Source organism: Xiphophorus maculatus, chromosome 11 (genome assembly GCF_002775205.1).
Source record: "Xiphophorus maculatus strain JP 163 A chromosome 11, X_maculatus-5.0-male, whole genome shotgun sequence".
Classification (NCBI taxonomy): Eukaryota; Metazoa; Chordata; class Actinopteri; order Cyprinodontiformes; family Poeciliidae; genus Xiphophorus; species Xiphophorus maculatus.
The window spans coordinates 21634273-21651323 of record NC_036453.1 but is presented as its reverse complement, the minus strand read 5'-3'; the positions used below and the strand labels follow the sequence as shown (position 1 = coordinate 21651323).

The 17051-nt window shown below is 39.5% G+C and overlaps 2 protein-coding genes across 3 annotated transcripts; both read left to right on the top strand.

Moving 5' to 3' along the window:
* Positions 1-1398: 1398 nt before the first annotated feature.
* LOC102219945 (gap junction alpha-3 protein-like) lies at positions 1399-5765 on the top strand. 2 transcript variants are annotated; one of them, XM_023342883.1, is made up of 2 exons: positions 1399-1464; positions 4679-5765. In XM_023342883.1, exon 2 carries the CDS (start codon positions 4720-4722, stop codon positions 5416-5418), a length of 699 nt encoding a protein of 232 aa, XP_023198651.1. In that variant the 5' UTR covers positions 1399-1464; positions 4679-4719; the 3' UTR covers positions 5419-5765. The 2 variants fall into 2 exon arrangements, with proteins under 2 accessions (XP_023198651.1, XP_005814890.1); XM_005814833.2 differs by lacking the exon at positions 1399-1464 and adding an exon at positions 2561-2607.
* Positions 5766-10262: 4497 nt separating this feature from the next.
* LOC102219179 (gap junction alpha-3 protein-like) lies at positions 10263-12946 on the top strand. Its single transcript, XM_005814831.2, has 2 exons — positions 10263-10318; positions 12104-12946. Exon 2 carries the CDS (start codon positions 12145-12147, stop codon positions 12874-12876), a length of 732 nt encoding a protein of 243 aa, XP_005814888.1. The 5' UTR covers positions 10263-10318; positions 12104-12144; the 3' UTR covers positions 12877-12946.
* The last annotated feature ends 4105 nt before the right edge of the window (positions 12947-17051 follow it).

Genomic DNA, 17051 nt, shown 5'->3' with positions numbered 1-17051 from the left:
CTACCAGTAACAACAAGCTGCTGACAAAATGGCATGCCATTGGTATGAGATCACCAAATGAGTGAGTAAAGTGGTTTATGAACTGCCTCCTGCAGTTCTGTACATGCTGTACATGCCGGAAAGGGCTAAGAAGCATCAGACCTTTCATGTCAACTAGTTGAAAGAGTTCCACAGTCAACAAGAGCCTGTGGACCAGGAGTTATTTGTGAGAGTGGTTAAGGATGAGGAGGTGACAGAAAAATTCTTTCCATCTAGCATGTCAGACTGTGCTTTGGTTGATATTTCTCATCTGTCCCCTACTAAGCAGGAAAAATTCAAACCTCTCTTGGATCCTCAGCTCTTTCAAGAAGTTCCAGGATTTACATCATTGGTTCAACACAAGATTCGGGTGAAAGAAGATGCACCGAGTCGTCAAAATAGCTATCGCATCCCAGAGCAGTTGGTTCCAGTACTGGAAAAAGAAATAAAGCTGATGCTGGATTTGGGTATAATTGAAGAGTCTAGTAGTGAGTGGTGCAGCCCGATTGTACTGGTACCAAAGAAAGATGGCTCCCTGAGATTTTGCATAGATTTTAGATATTTAAATGCTGTGTCCAACTTTGATCCGTACCCGATGCCCAGGGTGGACGACCTACTGGAGAGAATCGGTTCAGCAAACTACATCACAACGCTGGATCTGTGCAAAGGATACTGGCAAGTGGCTTTGGCACCAGAAGCAAGAGAGCTCACCGCCTTCTAAACTCCTTTTGGTATGTACCAGTTTAGAGTCATGGCATTTGGGCTCCAGGGTGTGCCAGCAACATTCCAACGTTTAATGGATCATGTACTAAGAGATGTTTCAGCATTTTCTGCAGTATATTTAGACGATGTTGTGGTGTATAGCCAGTCCTGGAAAGAGCATCTGATTCACCTGCAGGAGGTGCTAAACCGCATCAGGCTGGCTGGACTGACGGTTAACCCAAAGAAGTGTAATGTAGCCCAGAGAGAAGTGGAATACTTGGGTTTTGTCACTGGGTTTGGGAAAATGAAGCCTCAAGTGGGGAAGATGGACGCAATCCATTCCTTTCCAGTCCAACTACAAAAAAGAAGGTGAGAGGATTTCTTGGTTTAGTGGGCTGGTACTGGAAATTCATACCTTCTTTTGCAGAACGATCAGCTGTACTGAACATCTAACAAAGGGTGCAGCCCCCAACAAAGTGTGCTGGACAGAAGACTGTGATCAAACATTCAAAGATCTCAAGCAAGCAGCATGTACTCATCCAGTTTTACACACACCAGACTTCACTAAGCCATTCATCTTACAAACAGACGCTTCACGAGTGGGACTTGGAGTCGTTCTTCAACAAGAGGTGGACGGTGAAAGAAGATCCGTGGTGTTTCTGAGTCGGAAGCTGCTTGACAGGGAGACAAGATATTCAACAGTGGAAAAGGAGTGCTTGGCCATAAAGTGGGCTATACCCTCAGGTATTATCTTTTGGGACAACACTTTATTCTAGAGACTGACCATCGTGCCCTCAGTGGTTAAGACAAATGAGGGATGTCAAGACCCGCATTGCTGGATGGTACTTGTCGCTGCAGCCATTTGACTTCACGGTCCAGTACAAGCCAGGGAAGTCTAATGTGGTTGCTGACTGTTTATCCAGAGTGTCAGAGGACTGAGGTACTGTTCTCTTAAGAGGAGGGAGGAAATGTAATGAAGAGATCACCATTTTTACTTAAGTCACTGTATAGCACTTTAAAAGCACTTTATTTAGCACTGCACTTTAAGCATCGATTTGCACATAAACAATGATATGCACACAAGAAGTTTTAATTGTATTTGTTGAGTATTTTTAGTGATTCGCATGTAGCCTATTGTTCTGTGCTCTGCACAGCTGCTCCTCATTGAGAAGTGAGGTGGTTACCTGTGAAGGGAGGATAATTGTTACTCAGAGCAATGAGCTACTGGTGGGTAAAACTGAGCAAATGTTTGTGCATAATCTGTTAAGTGTGGAGTGCTAATATGAAGTGACTCACCTGAGTGAAAGTTGGGGAGGAGTTGGGGGAAGTAACAGAAACATGTAACTGCTAAGTCATGTTATTGCTTGGATTTTAATTGGTGCGTTTTGCATCCAGTGAAAACAAACATGTTAAATAAACTGGACAGTATGCTGTAAGTTTGGTGATATTTCCACAGTTGCGGTCTTGAAATAAAATCCCGAGTCCTCGACGCCCGAGACCGAAACAAGAACGAGACCATCAAAAAATGGTCTTGAGACCAAGACCGGTCTCGAGTACTACAACACTGCTATGTAATAACTTTTGGCATTTGTAGCCGTAATATGACAAAAATGAAAAAGTTCATGATTTGCAAGACACCATATTGTCCATTTAATGTGTTAGAACAGCAGAGACAAGCCACCAAATATTTAAGTTATCAGGTTGCTTTCATAATGAAAGTAATAATTCTTAAGAACTAGAGGACGGATTAAGGAGGGAGTGTCACAGATGACAAAGTAACCTCCCTCTGTAGCAGAAGGTTAATAAACAGTTTCTTTACTGGATTTGGTATTGCTAATTCCAGAAAGTGAAGAGACGAGGAGCCTCGGCCACTTTAGGACAAAAAAGGTAGGGTTTTCTCCATAGTTAATTAGAAACAATGCGACAAGTACTCACTCATACATGACCACTGTGACTTTTTGAGAACTCTTTTTCTAAGCTGATGAGACATTGGTGGTTTTATTTGAAGTGAATAGAAAGGGAAGGACATAGAGCAGAGACGTGAGATCAGGAGTCGAAACCCGCATGAATGCTTTTGATGACCAGCAGTTTCTGAATGTGGGACATCCAGTTAAAGACCCATTTCTCTTGCCTCATGCTTGTCTGAAATTGTTCTCCTGTTAGGAGTTGAACCCCCTTTCCAGTCTATAGTCTCTTAGACCTTTTAGCTGTTGTTTAAAGGAGTGCCCTGTGTTAAGCTCCAACTGCAAGCAAATTATAGAAAATGTATGATTTATTCTTACCTCTATGAAAACCAATTTACTGACAATAAAATTACTGTATACATGTACATATACAGAATAATTCAACATAAAGCATGGACACCTTCACATGGTTGTAGGGCAACAAGTTAAGTTGAAGTAATTACTAACTTTAACTACACAACCCTAACATTCTTGCAATCATATGTTGAACATTTCCAAATTTTGGCAACAACTCTCCCTGATAATATTTGTTAAACATGTGTCTAGTCATTTAAAAAAATTTTTTTTGAATTGTATCAATAGCTGTTTTCTAACTGTTTCATTTGTTTTCCCGTACTTATTGCGTTTTCTATTGAAATTAACAATTATTACTAAAATATCTCAGAAGTGTTCATTATTAATTCCACGGGCCGCCATCATCATCATCATCATCATAATCATCATCATTCTTGTGTTACTACAGAGTTTTTCTGACTACCTGGAGCTTAGTGTTAGCTTCCCCGTCACACACCTGCCTTCCTGCATGCATGAAATTCTTTCTTTATGAACATTTTCACTCCTTCTTACCGGGCAGCAGCAACTAATCTGAACTCTTCCTCAATCTGTCGTTGCTCACATCTCTCTCATCATCCTCCTCTGACGATAATAAAGCCCCTGAATCGCTAATTTGCTCTCCTTGTCCACTACTGAATCTCCTCCAACGGTCAAAGTTAATGTGGTAATTAACATATCGGTTAGTTTGACACATTTTTCTAAATGTCTTATGCGCTTTTTAGCTTTTGTCGTAGTTTTTCTGACCCCTCCCATCTCGTATCCGCTCATTTTCTCGGACTCCAGTTAGATGAAATGGCGCCATTTATAAACTTAAAGTGGAGGGGCGGGCCAAGGAGGACTGAGGAATTGCATTGGATAAGCCCAATGTCCGTCAATAAAATCAACCAATGGGCTTTTGCGGTTGATAAAAATTAGATTTAATATAATTTTTTTGTTAAATTATGACAGTGTAGGGCTGCCAGATATGGACAGTAAATGCACCTGTCTGGACTCCAGACGGTCAGTCCTCCCATGGACAGGAGTTCAAACTGAACGTAGTTTTTTTTTTCTGTTCAAATTGTCAACCCGCCACAGTGGTGGGTGCGTTGCTCCAATTTACACGCCACTTCATACTTTTACCCGCATTTGGCCAGTGGCGGGTGCTAATTTCCACTCCTGCTAATAGCTGTCCTGACGACATATTCTCCTACCTGGACTGTAATTCTCCGTAGCAGCAGCAAAGTTACCATAAGCCTCTGTCATTAATGCTCTTTTTGTCTGTTAGTTTAGGTACATGGCTGTATATTGGTTTTTATGCAGCAGAGTCAAATTTCCATTTTTAAGGCACAGATTAAGAAAATGTTCACAGCTTAATAGTTTTTTTGTAATGAAACCCGCTTTTAACTTCTCTACAATCCCATCTCTCCACGCCATAGGGGACTGTATCGCTCCACCAGAAAGCGATACAGTCGGACATGCATTTAAAACGAGGTGTCCGATCAAATGCGTGAACCATGTAAATCAAGTACAATGGGACCTGTGCCGTTTGGCTCGGTCACAACCTGTCTACCCATCTCCCGTTCCTGTCCACCATCATGACTTAAGGCGGTCATTGACACCCAACCTGGAGGAAGCAGTCTCAGTTCACCAAATTTAAAAGGCATTTTCCTCTTTCATTATAGGTTTCTGTGGTGGATCTGATTAAGACAAAGCTACATTTCCAATGCCGGGATCAGAAGATTTTGGTGTGGTCTCTCAGCTATTGGAGGCTGCCCAAGAACATTCGACCAGCGGTGGTAAAGTCTTGATTTCGGTGCTGTTTGTCTTCCGAATCTTCGTCCTCATAACAGCCGCTAAAGAAGTGTGGCAAGATGAGCAGTCCAATTTCTTATGTGACACTAAACAACCTGGTTGTCAATTTGCTTGCTACAACAAGTCCTTCCCAGTTTCTCATGTTCGCTTCTGGATTATGCAAATCATCTTTGTCTCCACACCAACGCTCGTTTATTTGGGGTTTGTACTTCAAAAAATCTGCAGTGACAAGAAATCAAGCAACGCCAACAAAGATCAAAACAACCAATCTTTAAATAATGACTCGAAGAGTAAGCCTAAAGTGCAGTTGGAAGGTGCAGTCCCGAACCTGTACGTCGCCAATGTAGTTTCAAAGATTCTGTTGGAAATGGCCTTCTTTGTAGCTCAGTACTACCTGTACGGACTTGGCATTAAGTTGATGTACACCTGTGAACAATTTGCCTGCCTTACCAAAGTCTTCTGCTATGTGTCCCGACCCACAGAGAAAACAATCTTCATCATTTTCATGCTTCTAATAGCTTTAATATCTCTGCTTCTCAATGTGATAGAGTTGGTCTACCTATTTTGGAAGGAAAAAAGGAAACATTTGAACAAGAAGTGCTATGTCTAGGTTTAAAGACTCACTGTCAAATAGAAAAACTTAGTTTTCTCAGTCTCTTAATTAAAATTCTCAAAACTGTGTGATTGATCTTCAAATCATTGGGTCCCCTATGCACACAAAATAATTCTAATTTCTTTGAGCAAGTTGCAAGTGGTTATGTGAAATGCTTTGCTTTTTTCTACATTTTAAATTGCTTTTGCCATGTTGATCAAAACGTGATATGTGGGTCTTTGTTGAATTGTCTTGATCTCCACAACAGGTCTTTATTGTGTTTTGGTGTTAAGTCATTCAGTGATTAAGCTGGTAATGTTTTCCTATGCTTAGTTTTTCTCAGTTTCTTAATAAAAATTCTCAAAACTGTATGATTGATCTTTAAATCATTGTGTCCCATATGCACATAAAAATAAATTCAAATTTTTTTGAACAAGTTGCAAGTGGTTATGTAAAATGGTTTGCTAATCCGTTTACTAAATACTTTTACCCAGATGTTTTGGGAATCATCAAGTTGTTTTGTTTTGTCTTTTAAATGTGAAACATATCTTTGTTATTTTTGGTCAGCAGAGATTTTTTACTTCGAATTCTGTCATGTATGTGAATTAAGTGAGACTGTCCCAAAACATTGTTATTTACAGCAGTAGTCCTCAAACCCCGGCAGCGCATCGGTACCGGTCCGTGGACCAATTGGTACCGGCCGCGCAAGAAATAATTAAGTATTTCCGTTTCATGTATTATTTGAGTCTGGAGGATCTTTTATTTTGAGAATCCTTTAAACAGATTCTCTCGGTCACGTCTTACGCGCCAACTTTGAGCCCACAAGCAACAAAATTAGTAATAAACAAATCAAATGTCGTTGGAAAGTTTTTTTGCGAAGGGGAAAAGGCCCAGAGAAGAGACACTAGAATGGATTTATCCCGATGGGTGATTCCCACATTCCAAGCCCGCTATGCAAGATATGGTGACCAGCTAGTAAGCAACATTTGGGTGTCATTGTTTCTCATCATTCCCAGTTGGGACCGTCTCGTTGCAGAGAAACAAGCTGCAGAGAAACAAGCTCACAAACACAAATGTTTATGTGTGTGTGTCTGCACACAAACATGTGTGCAGACATGTGTGCAGACACACACAAACACACCTGTGTCCCGATATCGGGACACAGGTTTGCAGACACAGACACAGGTTTGTCTGCACATGTTTGTGTATCTGCTTAAAATGGCAGCTGACAGTAACTTTTACTGGTGACATTTTGGGGTTTGGACAGTAACTTGTGTGATCTGCAGGTTTATCCGGTACTTTATTTCTAGTCTTTCATTAGCCGACATCTCATCTATTATTTGAAAAGGAAAACAAATTCCATCTTCATTAGAAACCCGTAGGTCAACTTTTACCTACCGTACTGCATTTCTTACTAATGAGATCTCCGGCTGAGCCAAAATATTTCTAACTAGATCTGTAGAGCACACTTAATGAAGTCAAAGATCAGTCACTTAATACATATTAAAATACATTACATAGATTCTATTCGGTATTATTCGCCTGATCTATCTCTAACAAATATTTGGTAACTTCTGAAGGGAGTTGGTGTCACTTAGATTTATTTAGGGGTATCACAATAAAAGGTGCCTCAATATAAATGTGCTTAAACACTTATGTATTAAAATGTTGAAAACTATCTAACAGTGAAGACCACACTGACCAAAACGAGACCAACACAAGACCAAGACCAGAGTGTATCGAGACAGTGACAAGACCAAGACCTTTAGGGTCCGAGACCGAGTCAAGACCAAGACCAGCGTCCCGCGCTACATGACACAATAAAATGTGAAACATGATCAAAATTGCTTATCAAATTGATCTGAAAGATTAACATTCCCATAAAAACACCTAGATATTAAATACTTAGAGCTGAAATAATTTTTTTTTCTCCCCTCCAGGGGGTCTTTTGGGCTCTAGTGTCCCTTATATGAAAGTAGGCTGACAGGAAAAGGGGAAAGAGAGGGAGGAAGACGTGCGGCAAATGTTGCTGGGTCCGGGAATCGAATCTGCGACAAGGACTCAAGGCCTCCAAATGTGGGTCGCGCTATCCCATACGCCACCACAGCATGCCTGAGCTGAAATAAATTTAACCAATATTAAAATCAGAACAAACTCTTTGTTCTGCTTATCTAAAAAGATAGTGCCCTGGGCATTTGCCCATATAATTCATGTCAGAAATCAGCACTGTCAGTGAGGCTCCAGTCCAGGGCCGGCCCAAGCCTCCATGGGACCCTAACCGTAATGTGGTTTTGGGGCCCTCTAGATCTGCCAACATTGTGAACTGGCTGCAATCAGCAGTCCGATCATTAGATCATTCACACAATAGCCATAAAATTATTGCATCTCTGGTAGTGCTGTTTACATTACTGCCCGAGTAATGTAAACATTACTCTTACATTTATTGGTCAACTGATTTATCGACCAGTTGATTTCTGGGCACCAATTTCCTTAATTTTGGGGGATTGTGATTGGCTGATACTTACATGTGAAGCCCATCTTGTCCCCTAATCTTATCTTTGTCAGCAAAGGTTTAAAAATCAGTTTCTGTCCCCTTCTGCTCTGCAGTGAAAGGTTTGACTGGCAGATCAACCCACCAGGTCATGTCTGAATGTTTACAGTAAACAATATCACTGTTACCAACTTAGTGACTTTCTTGCTACATTTAGCAACATTTTAGACAAAATAAATTCATATCAACCATAATCAAAATGGGCAGGTCAGGCTTTTTAAAGATCGGTAACCAGGGATCGGCCAGAAAACTGCAATCGGTGCAGCCCTACACACATTCATGAAATTTTTTGATTAAATAAATTTCTCTTAAGCGTTACTCTAATAGCTAAAACTTTAATTTATACCAGGTGAGTCTTTCTACCCTGATGATGTGGATTGGTACTGGACTGATTGGTACTTAAATGATTTTAACAGAAGTTTCACATAACTTAGAAGTTGATGTAAAAATAATGTTTATTTTAGCCACAAAATGATTTTGCTCAGCAGCAAACAACAAATCTCCAACTACAGCATAGAGCAGCTCATCGACGTAGCAGCCATGTAGCCTGACGTAAAAACATTTTGCTAGACAATGTCAAACATTGAGAAATTTTAATTATTGTTATCAAACGTTATCAAACACGGCGTTTTGAAGCCAAATACCTCCAAAATATACAGAGCCAAAAATGAGAATCAACTCATTTAAAGTTTAAACTCAGTTTCACACAAACACAAAGACCCTAGCATAAATGTTGGGCTGTTGAACTGGACCGTTCAAGCTAATTTTCTATTTAGCAGCTTTACAAATCTTTTACATTACCAAGAAACATTAAAACAAACTTTATCTTGGCTTTTTTCTATTCTTCCTTTTGTCTTCCTCCCTGAAGGATAAGACATTGTTTTGCTTACATATCTTCTGACCGGAGCTTTTGCACTGCACATTGCACAGCACTGTGGTAGGGGGGAGTAACAGAAACACATAATTAGTAAGTCACATTATTGCTCGGATTTTAATCGGTGCGTTTTGCATCCAGTGAAAACAAACATGTTAAAAAACAAACTGGACAGTATGCTGTAAGTTTAGTGATAGAATAGATAGAATAGAATAGAATTACTTTATTCATCCCAGCAGGGAAATTATTTCGCAGTTACAGCATAGAGACAAGACACACAACACCACTGTGGTGGATGCTCCTCCCACCACCACATCGTGTTAGTATTTTTTCTTTATATTACAGTACAGTTTATACGTTTAAGTTGGTTATTTCATTTAGACATATATTTTCTAATGGGTTCACACTGATTTAATGTCTGTCTGAATGGTTTATTTACACTTGTTCTTTGTTTGATGTGCTGCTGAGACAAACCAGCTGGAGGAGGAAACCTGGAGCATACCATTTGTTTTTGAAAGACTGAAGGGGGAAGACTTGTTTCAAGTTGTTTTTAATTAGTTAATTTTGTCACTTAAATATTCACTTATGGTTTGTCTGCTAAGTTTTGCTTTATTTATTTCATAGAATGCTTTAGTTAATTTTGTATTTATTTGTTCTTTTGTTATGTCGTGCCTTCCTCATGTGGTAGATTTAGGTTACTCCACCCCTATTTAAGCAGCCTTTTGTTCTTTGTTGGCAGGTCAGTTTTGTTTGTGTTCAGTTAGAATTCAGTTGACCTCAGTTAAATTGGGCCCAAATTTGTTATTTATTCTTTGACTTATTTTTGCATTAAATCTTTATGTTTTGTTTGCTATTTTGGAATAATTAAATTGAATTTTTGCTACTTTGAAAGTTTTTTTGTCCTCGTTTGAGTCTGGTCCCTCACAACCACTGAGTAGCAATTGTAGACAAAATAAAAATAAAATATAACATGCTGTCAATATAAAAAGCAACTTAGAGCAGGGATATTCATACAGCTGCATTTTTGACCAGTCTTGAAATAAAATCCCGAGTCCTCAACACCCGAGACCGAGACAAGAACGAGACCAAATGCGATCGAGTCCGAAACGAGACTGAGACCATCAAAAAATGGTCTCGAGACCAAGGCCGGTCTCGAGTACTACAACACTACTATGTAATAACTTTTGGCATTTGTAGCCGTAATAGGACAAAAATGAAAAAGTTCATGATGATTTACAAGACATTGTATTGTCCATTTAATGTGTTAGAACAGCAAAGACAAACCACCTAATATTTAAGTTGTCAGGTTGCTTTCATAGTGAAGGTAATAATTCTTAAGAACTAGAGGACGGATTAAGGAGGAAGTGTCACAGATGACAAAGTAACCTCCCTCTGTAGCAGAAGGTTAATAAACAGGTTCTTTACTGGATTTTGTGTTGCTAAGTCAAGAAAGTGAAGACACGAGGAGGCTCAGCCACTTTAGGACAAAAAAGGTAGGGTTTTCTCCATAGTTAATTAGAAACAATGCGATCAGTACTCACTCATACATGACCACTGTGACTTTTTGAGAACTCTTTTTCTAAGATGTTGTGACATTGGTGGCTTTATTTGCAGTGAATAGAAAGGGAAGGACATAGAGCAGAGATGTGAGATCAGGAGTTGAAACTTGCATGAATGCTTTTGATGACCAGCAGCTTCTGAATGTGGGACATCCAGTTAAAGACTCATTTCTCTTGCCTCATGCTTGTCTGAAATTGTTCTCCTGTTAGGAGCTGAACCCCCTTTCCAGTTTTAGTCTCTTAGACCTTTTAGCTCTTTTTTAAAGACACGCTGTGTTAAGCTCCATCTATTATTCCATCAACTCTGAACTGTTCGTGTGTCGGTGTTGAAAAAAAGCATCTCCAAAGCGTGAAAATTTGACCTTTTTTCTTCCCACTCTTCCATAAAGTCCAGATTTGTGGAGTTTATGACTAATAGCCAGGGGTGGAAATTTAAAATGTTCTCTACCAGCCACTGTGGCTGGTATTGAAAATTGTCCCTCACACACACCTGCCTTCCTGTATGCATGAATTTTTTTCTTTATGAACATTTTCACTCCTTCTTACCGGGCAGCAGCAACTAATCTGAACTCTTCCTCAATCTGTCGTTGCTCACATCTCTCTCATCATCCTCCTCTGACGATAATAAAGCCCCTGAATCGCTAATTTCCTCTCCTTGTCCACTACTGAATCTCTTCCAACGGTCAAAGTTAGTGTGGTAATTAACATATCGGTTAGTTTGACACATTTTTCTAAATGTCTTATGCGCTTTTTAGCTGTTGTCGTAGTTTTTCTGACCCCTCCCATCTCGTATCCGTTCATTTTCTCAGACTCCAGTTAGCTGAAATGGCGCTATTTATAAACTTAGAGTGGGGGGCGGGCCAAGGAGGATTGAGGGATTTCATTGGATAAGCCCAATGTCCATCAATAAAATCTACCAATGGGCTTCGCGGTTGATAAAAATGAGGTTTTATACAATTTTTTTGTTAAATTATGACAGTGTAGGGCTGCCAGATATGGACAGTAAATGCACCTGTCTGGACTCCAGACGGTCAGTCCTCCCATGGACAGGAGTTCAAACTGAACGTAGTTTTTTTTTTCTGTTCAAATTGTCAACCCGCCACAGTGGTGGGTGCGTTGCTCCAATTTACACGCCACTTCATACTTTTACCCGCATTTGGCCAGTGGCGGGTGCTAATTTCCACTCCTGCTAATAGCTGTCCTGACGACATATTCTCCTACCTGGACTGTAATTCTCCGTAGCAGCAGCAAAGTTACCATAAGCCTCTGTCATTAATGCTCTTTTTGTCTGTTAGTTTAGGTACATGGCTGTATATTGGTTTTTATACAGCTGAGTTATAAACTTGCTGTATAACTTGCTGCCTTTAACCTGTTTTAAAGGCACAGGTTAAGAAAATGTTCACGGCCTAATATTGTTTTTTGTAATGAAACCCGCTTTTAACTTCTCTACAATCCCATCTCTCCACGCCATAGGGGATTGTATCGCTCCACCAGAAAGCGATACAGTCGGACATGCATTTAAAAAGAGGTGTCTGATCAAATTCGTGAACCATGTAAATCAAGTACAATGGGACCTGTGCCATTTGGCTCGGTTGCAACATGCCTACCCATCTCCCATTCCTGTCCACCATCATGACTTAAGGTGGTCATTGACACCCAACCTGGAGGAAGCAGTCTCAGTTCACCAAATTTAAAAGGCATTTTCCTCTTTCATTATAGGTTCCTGTGGTGGATCTGATTAAGACAAAGCTACATTTCCAATGGGATCAGGAGATTTTGGTGTGGTCTCTCAGCTATTGGAGGGTGCCCAGGAATATTCGACCAGCGTTGGTAAAGTCTGGATTTCGGTGCTGTTTGTCTTCCGAATCTTCGTCCTCATGACAGCCACTAAAGAAGTGTGGAATGATGAGCAGTCCAATTTCTTATGTGACACTAATCAACCTGGTTGTCAACTTGCTTGCTACGACAAGACCTTCCCAGTTTCTCATGTTCGCTTCTGGATTATGCAAATCATCTTTGTCTCCACACCAACACTCGTTTATCTGGGGTTTGTACTTCAAAAAAACCGCACTGACAAGAAATCAATCAATGCCAACAAAGATCAAGACAACCAATCTTATAATAATGACTCGAAAAGTAAACCTAATGACTCGAAGAGTAACCCTAAAGTGCAGTTGAAAGGTGCAGTCCTGAAAATGTACGTCGCCAATGTAGTTTCTAAGATTCTGTTGGAAATAGCCTTCTTTGTAGGTCAGTACTACCTGTACGGACTTGGCCTTCAGTCGATGTACACCTGTGAACAATGGCCCTGCCTTACCAAAGTCTTCTGCTATGTGTCCCGACCCACAGAGAAAACAATCTTCATCATTTTCATGCTTCTAATAGCTTTAATATCTCTGCTTCTGAATGTGATAGAGTTACCCTACCTATTTTGGAAGAAAAAAAGGGAACATTTGCTCCAAAAAAATTTGAGCAAGCAGAGCTACGTCTAGGTTTAAAGACTCACTGTCAAATAGAAAAACGTCGTTTTTCTCATTCTCTTAATAAAAATTCTCAAAACTGTGTGATTGATCTTCAAATCATTGTGTCCCCTCTGCACATAAAAATGTATTAATTAAAATGTATTACGGGTCTTTGTTGAATTGTCTTGACCTCCACAACATTTAAGCATCTGTTCATCAGACAAGTCTTAACATGCAAAATGCCTGAACAAGTTGTCATAATGTCATTCATATTTTTAATTAATTTCCATTACACTTTTTTTTTTATAAATCTGCCCTAAAATGTTACATTACAGGAGGTGAGTCCTAAGTTTCTCCAATGTAGGTAAATGTGTGGAGCATTAGATCAACCAGTTTTCTGAAATAGATTGATTGTACATCTCATGAACAATCAACAGCCAAATAACACCATGGTACATTTATGACAATGGAAGAACAAGGATTTGGACGGAGTCAACAGCCAGAGAGAAGAGGAGTGAGGCTGTGACAGAGGAGTTAGGAGGGAAAACAGAGGAAGAGGCAGAAGAAGATGAGGACATCAGCCTGTTTCCATCAGTCCAGCATCATCAGAGAATGGTCTGCGACCCACAAACAGATCCTGAAGGAGGTGGAAAGTAAAGAAAGACTGCACCGTAATCCCTTCATGTTTCCTTAAGGAGATTGTCTTGTGTTCCTATTGATACTTTAGTTTTTTTTTCCTTTGTGCTCTGTTTTATGAATCACAAGTTACAGTAAAATCATAAACTGTTTTTATTGTTGGTATGAATTGTTGGGAAATGTTCTGCTTTGTAATTGTTGAAAATGATTCAAGAAATTCACCAAAACAGTTGAGATAAACTGTAATTAGAACAGTAACAAATTCAAGCTATCGCTATATTTCAAACATAGCTTGAGATGTTTATTATTTCATGGAGCATTAATGGAGGAAATATTTTTAGTTTTCTTTATGACACTTGTTTTGTTTATTTGTTGTGTTTTCTTCTGACTGATACCTTATATTTTTCTCCATCTTCCTCATGGTTTTCATACTATTCTTTCTATTCTTGTTTCATTACATCATTGTAGCGTGTGATTTTCCACTCTACTGTAAGAGTAGAGGGAAGAATGTGATCAGGAAACAAAAGTTAAGAAGGCTAAAGGGGAAAACACAAGAAGGAAATGACAGAATGAAATTGATCCGTGAACTGAAACAATATTTTTGCATCACACTGTATGCCGCTTTAAAGGTTAAAATTAACAAAAGTGCAAGAGGTAAGATGTGCAAAATGCGACTCTTTTCACAATTTTTTTTCTGCAAATAATCACCCTAATTACTTTTTAAGCCATTCAGAGATTCTGACATGTTGAGGTCATCTGTGTACACCACATCTCAACCACTGGGTGCCAGCTCAACAAAAGGTTTGCTACCAATAACATGCATATATTTTCTTCTGATGTTCTATACATATGTTAAATATAATGGTGTACAACTATTCAGAAGATTTCAATTGTGCTTAATCCATTTACTAAATACTTTTACCCAGATGTTTTGGGAATCATCAAGTTGTTTTGTCTTTTAAATGTGAAACATATCTTTGTAATTTTTGGTCAGCAGAGATTTTCTACTTCGAATTCTGTCATGGATGTGAATTAAGTGAGACTGTCCCAAAACATTGTTATTTACAGCAGCAGTCCCCAAATCCCCGCAGCGGATCGGTACCGGTCTGTGGACCAATTGGTACCGGCCGCGCAAGAAATAATTAAATATTTCCATTTCATGTATTATTTGAGTCTGGAGGATCTTTTATTTTGAGAATCCTTTAACCGGATTCTCTCGGTTACGTCCTACGCAACAACTTTGAGCCCACAAGCAACTAAATTAGTAATAAACAAATCAAGTGTCGTTGGAAAGTTTCTTTGCGAATGGGAAAAGGCCCAGAGAAGAGACACTAGAATGGATTTATCCCGGTAGGTGATTCCCACATTCCAAGCCCGCTATGCAAGATATGGTGACCAGCTAGTAAGCAACACTTCGGGTGTCATTGTCTCCCATTATTCCCAATAGGGACCGTCTCGTTGCAGAAAAACAAGCTCAAGCTTTGTTGCCTCTGTATTTTATTTTGAAGGGATATGTAAACGTTACCATAGCGACCAGAGTCACAGAGCGTTAGAGCAGTGGCGGAGACCAGATGAGAGGAGTAGATAATGTGAGTCTTAAATTTGGTTCACACAGCACGATTTAAGGATTGTCGGCCGATTTTCCAAACCTCTGTGACCAAGGAGCCGATAAAAGTACAACAGGTTCGATGGGTTCACACGGCAGGAGCAACACACCACACCCGAACCGATTCCACTCACGAACATCCCGATTCCAGAAGAAAATCCAGTAAAACCCCCAACATACCATACATGAATTTAGAATAACCAAACACGGATGACGATGTAGAAGCAGCAGTGATAGTCTGTGGTCTCATTTTAAGCGATAAAAGACGAAACAAAAAGAAAAGGCGTTTGATAAAAGACGGAGGGAGCAGCCGCTCTGTTTGCTGCACTATGATTTGGAGGCGAGTTATGTTTTTTCGTAGTTAACATTTTTAACTGAATAAACATAAATAACCACGTATAATAAACATATATATTAATGACCTTTAGTAATAAACATTTACTGCGCGATGTCAGTTGTTTGGGATTCCCCTCCGTTCTTACGTCACCGCGCTTTCTGATTGGCTATCTGTCACATTCAACAGGCTGCGTTCTCATTCCCAGTCAGGGAAAACCCCACAGGCTGTGATAATCCGGCCAAGACAACGTTGAATATGCCCGATTTTAGATCTAACATTAAATTAAGATTAAAGATATCATTAAATCCACAGGATTTGTTGTTGTTGATGAGAGGAATAAACAGAATTAAAGACTTGTTGGTAAATTAATTTTTTCCCATGTTATGGATGGGGAACAGATTATTTCAGGCAGCTAAAATATCCATTCTCTCCTCTCCTCCACGCATAACTTTGGGAAATAAAGAGCAACTGTTTCCAAATTCTCAAAAATTGTTATGTGTGATAGCATGTAGTATACTAGAAATTTCCTTAATCCAGTAATCTGTCATACTTTACATTAGAACAGGATTTACCAGAAAGTCTACACTCTCATCTTTTCAGGAAGTCTTAATTTTTGTGCTCTGCCATCAGCCAGCAAACATCCTCTAATATCAGCAATGAAAAATTATAAATACACACTACATGTTGGAAAACTGTCTGGTGACTGACTTTTATTTCTGTCAGGCGGAAGTGACAAAAGTTGGAAAAAGACCGATTCTCTTGGCGTTTAAAACAACACAAAACAGCGTAAAAAGACCTCGTTTATTTAATTATTTTTACAATTTTGTAAACAACAGCTGCCGATTAAACTAAATGTTACACGCTTGACATGATTAACTGAGTTGTTTTTTACCGAGAAATCGATCAGAAGGGCCGTGAAAATGGTCAGGTCCGCCATTTGCAATGCGCGCTCCCGAGAGAAACTCTCTTCCCTGAGTTCTGGTCCGGATCAGAAAGCAGGTTACCACACATAAATAATGTGGATACGTTTGAATCACCGGATTTATACAGTATGCTATGACTAAACATGGCACACAAGTGAAAGATAAGCGGTTTCACCAACGCAACCCAGAGTTGCTAACACTAGTTAGCACGTTAGCTAGTCAGTTGTCTCATAGTAAAAGAAAAGTACCGCTTACCTCTTTGTGCAACTTCAAATGCCGAACAGTTGGAAGTTCTTGTCTCTCCATCTGAGATCCTGGTCTTTGCAGGTTTCACTCTGTTTTTAGTTGGATATTTCATGATTGATGTACAGAAAAGAAATTACTCACAGGAGCATATCCGCTTTCCCCGTTACTTTTAAATCCTGTTAATTTGATTGGTTGTGCTGCAGCTTACGCACACATACATACGGAGTGTGAAAAAAACAGAGAGCCTGTTAATGCGGAGTGAGTGAAATGAATTAATGGGGCCACTTTATAAAAAAATATGTTTTAAACTTTAAATAATATGCGTTTTAAACTTTTGACTTGCGTAAAATATCAAGTCTTTTCAAGTAAAGAGCTTCAAGTCAAGTCCCAAGTCAATGGTGTGAAAAGTCAAAGTCAAGTCCGAGTCTTAGAGCATTTTTTCCAAGTCAAGTCTCAA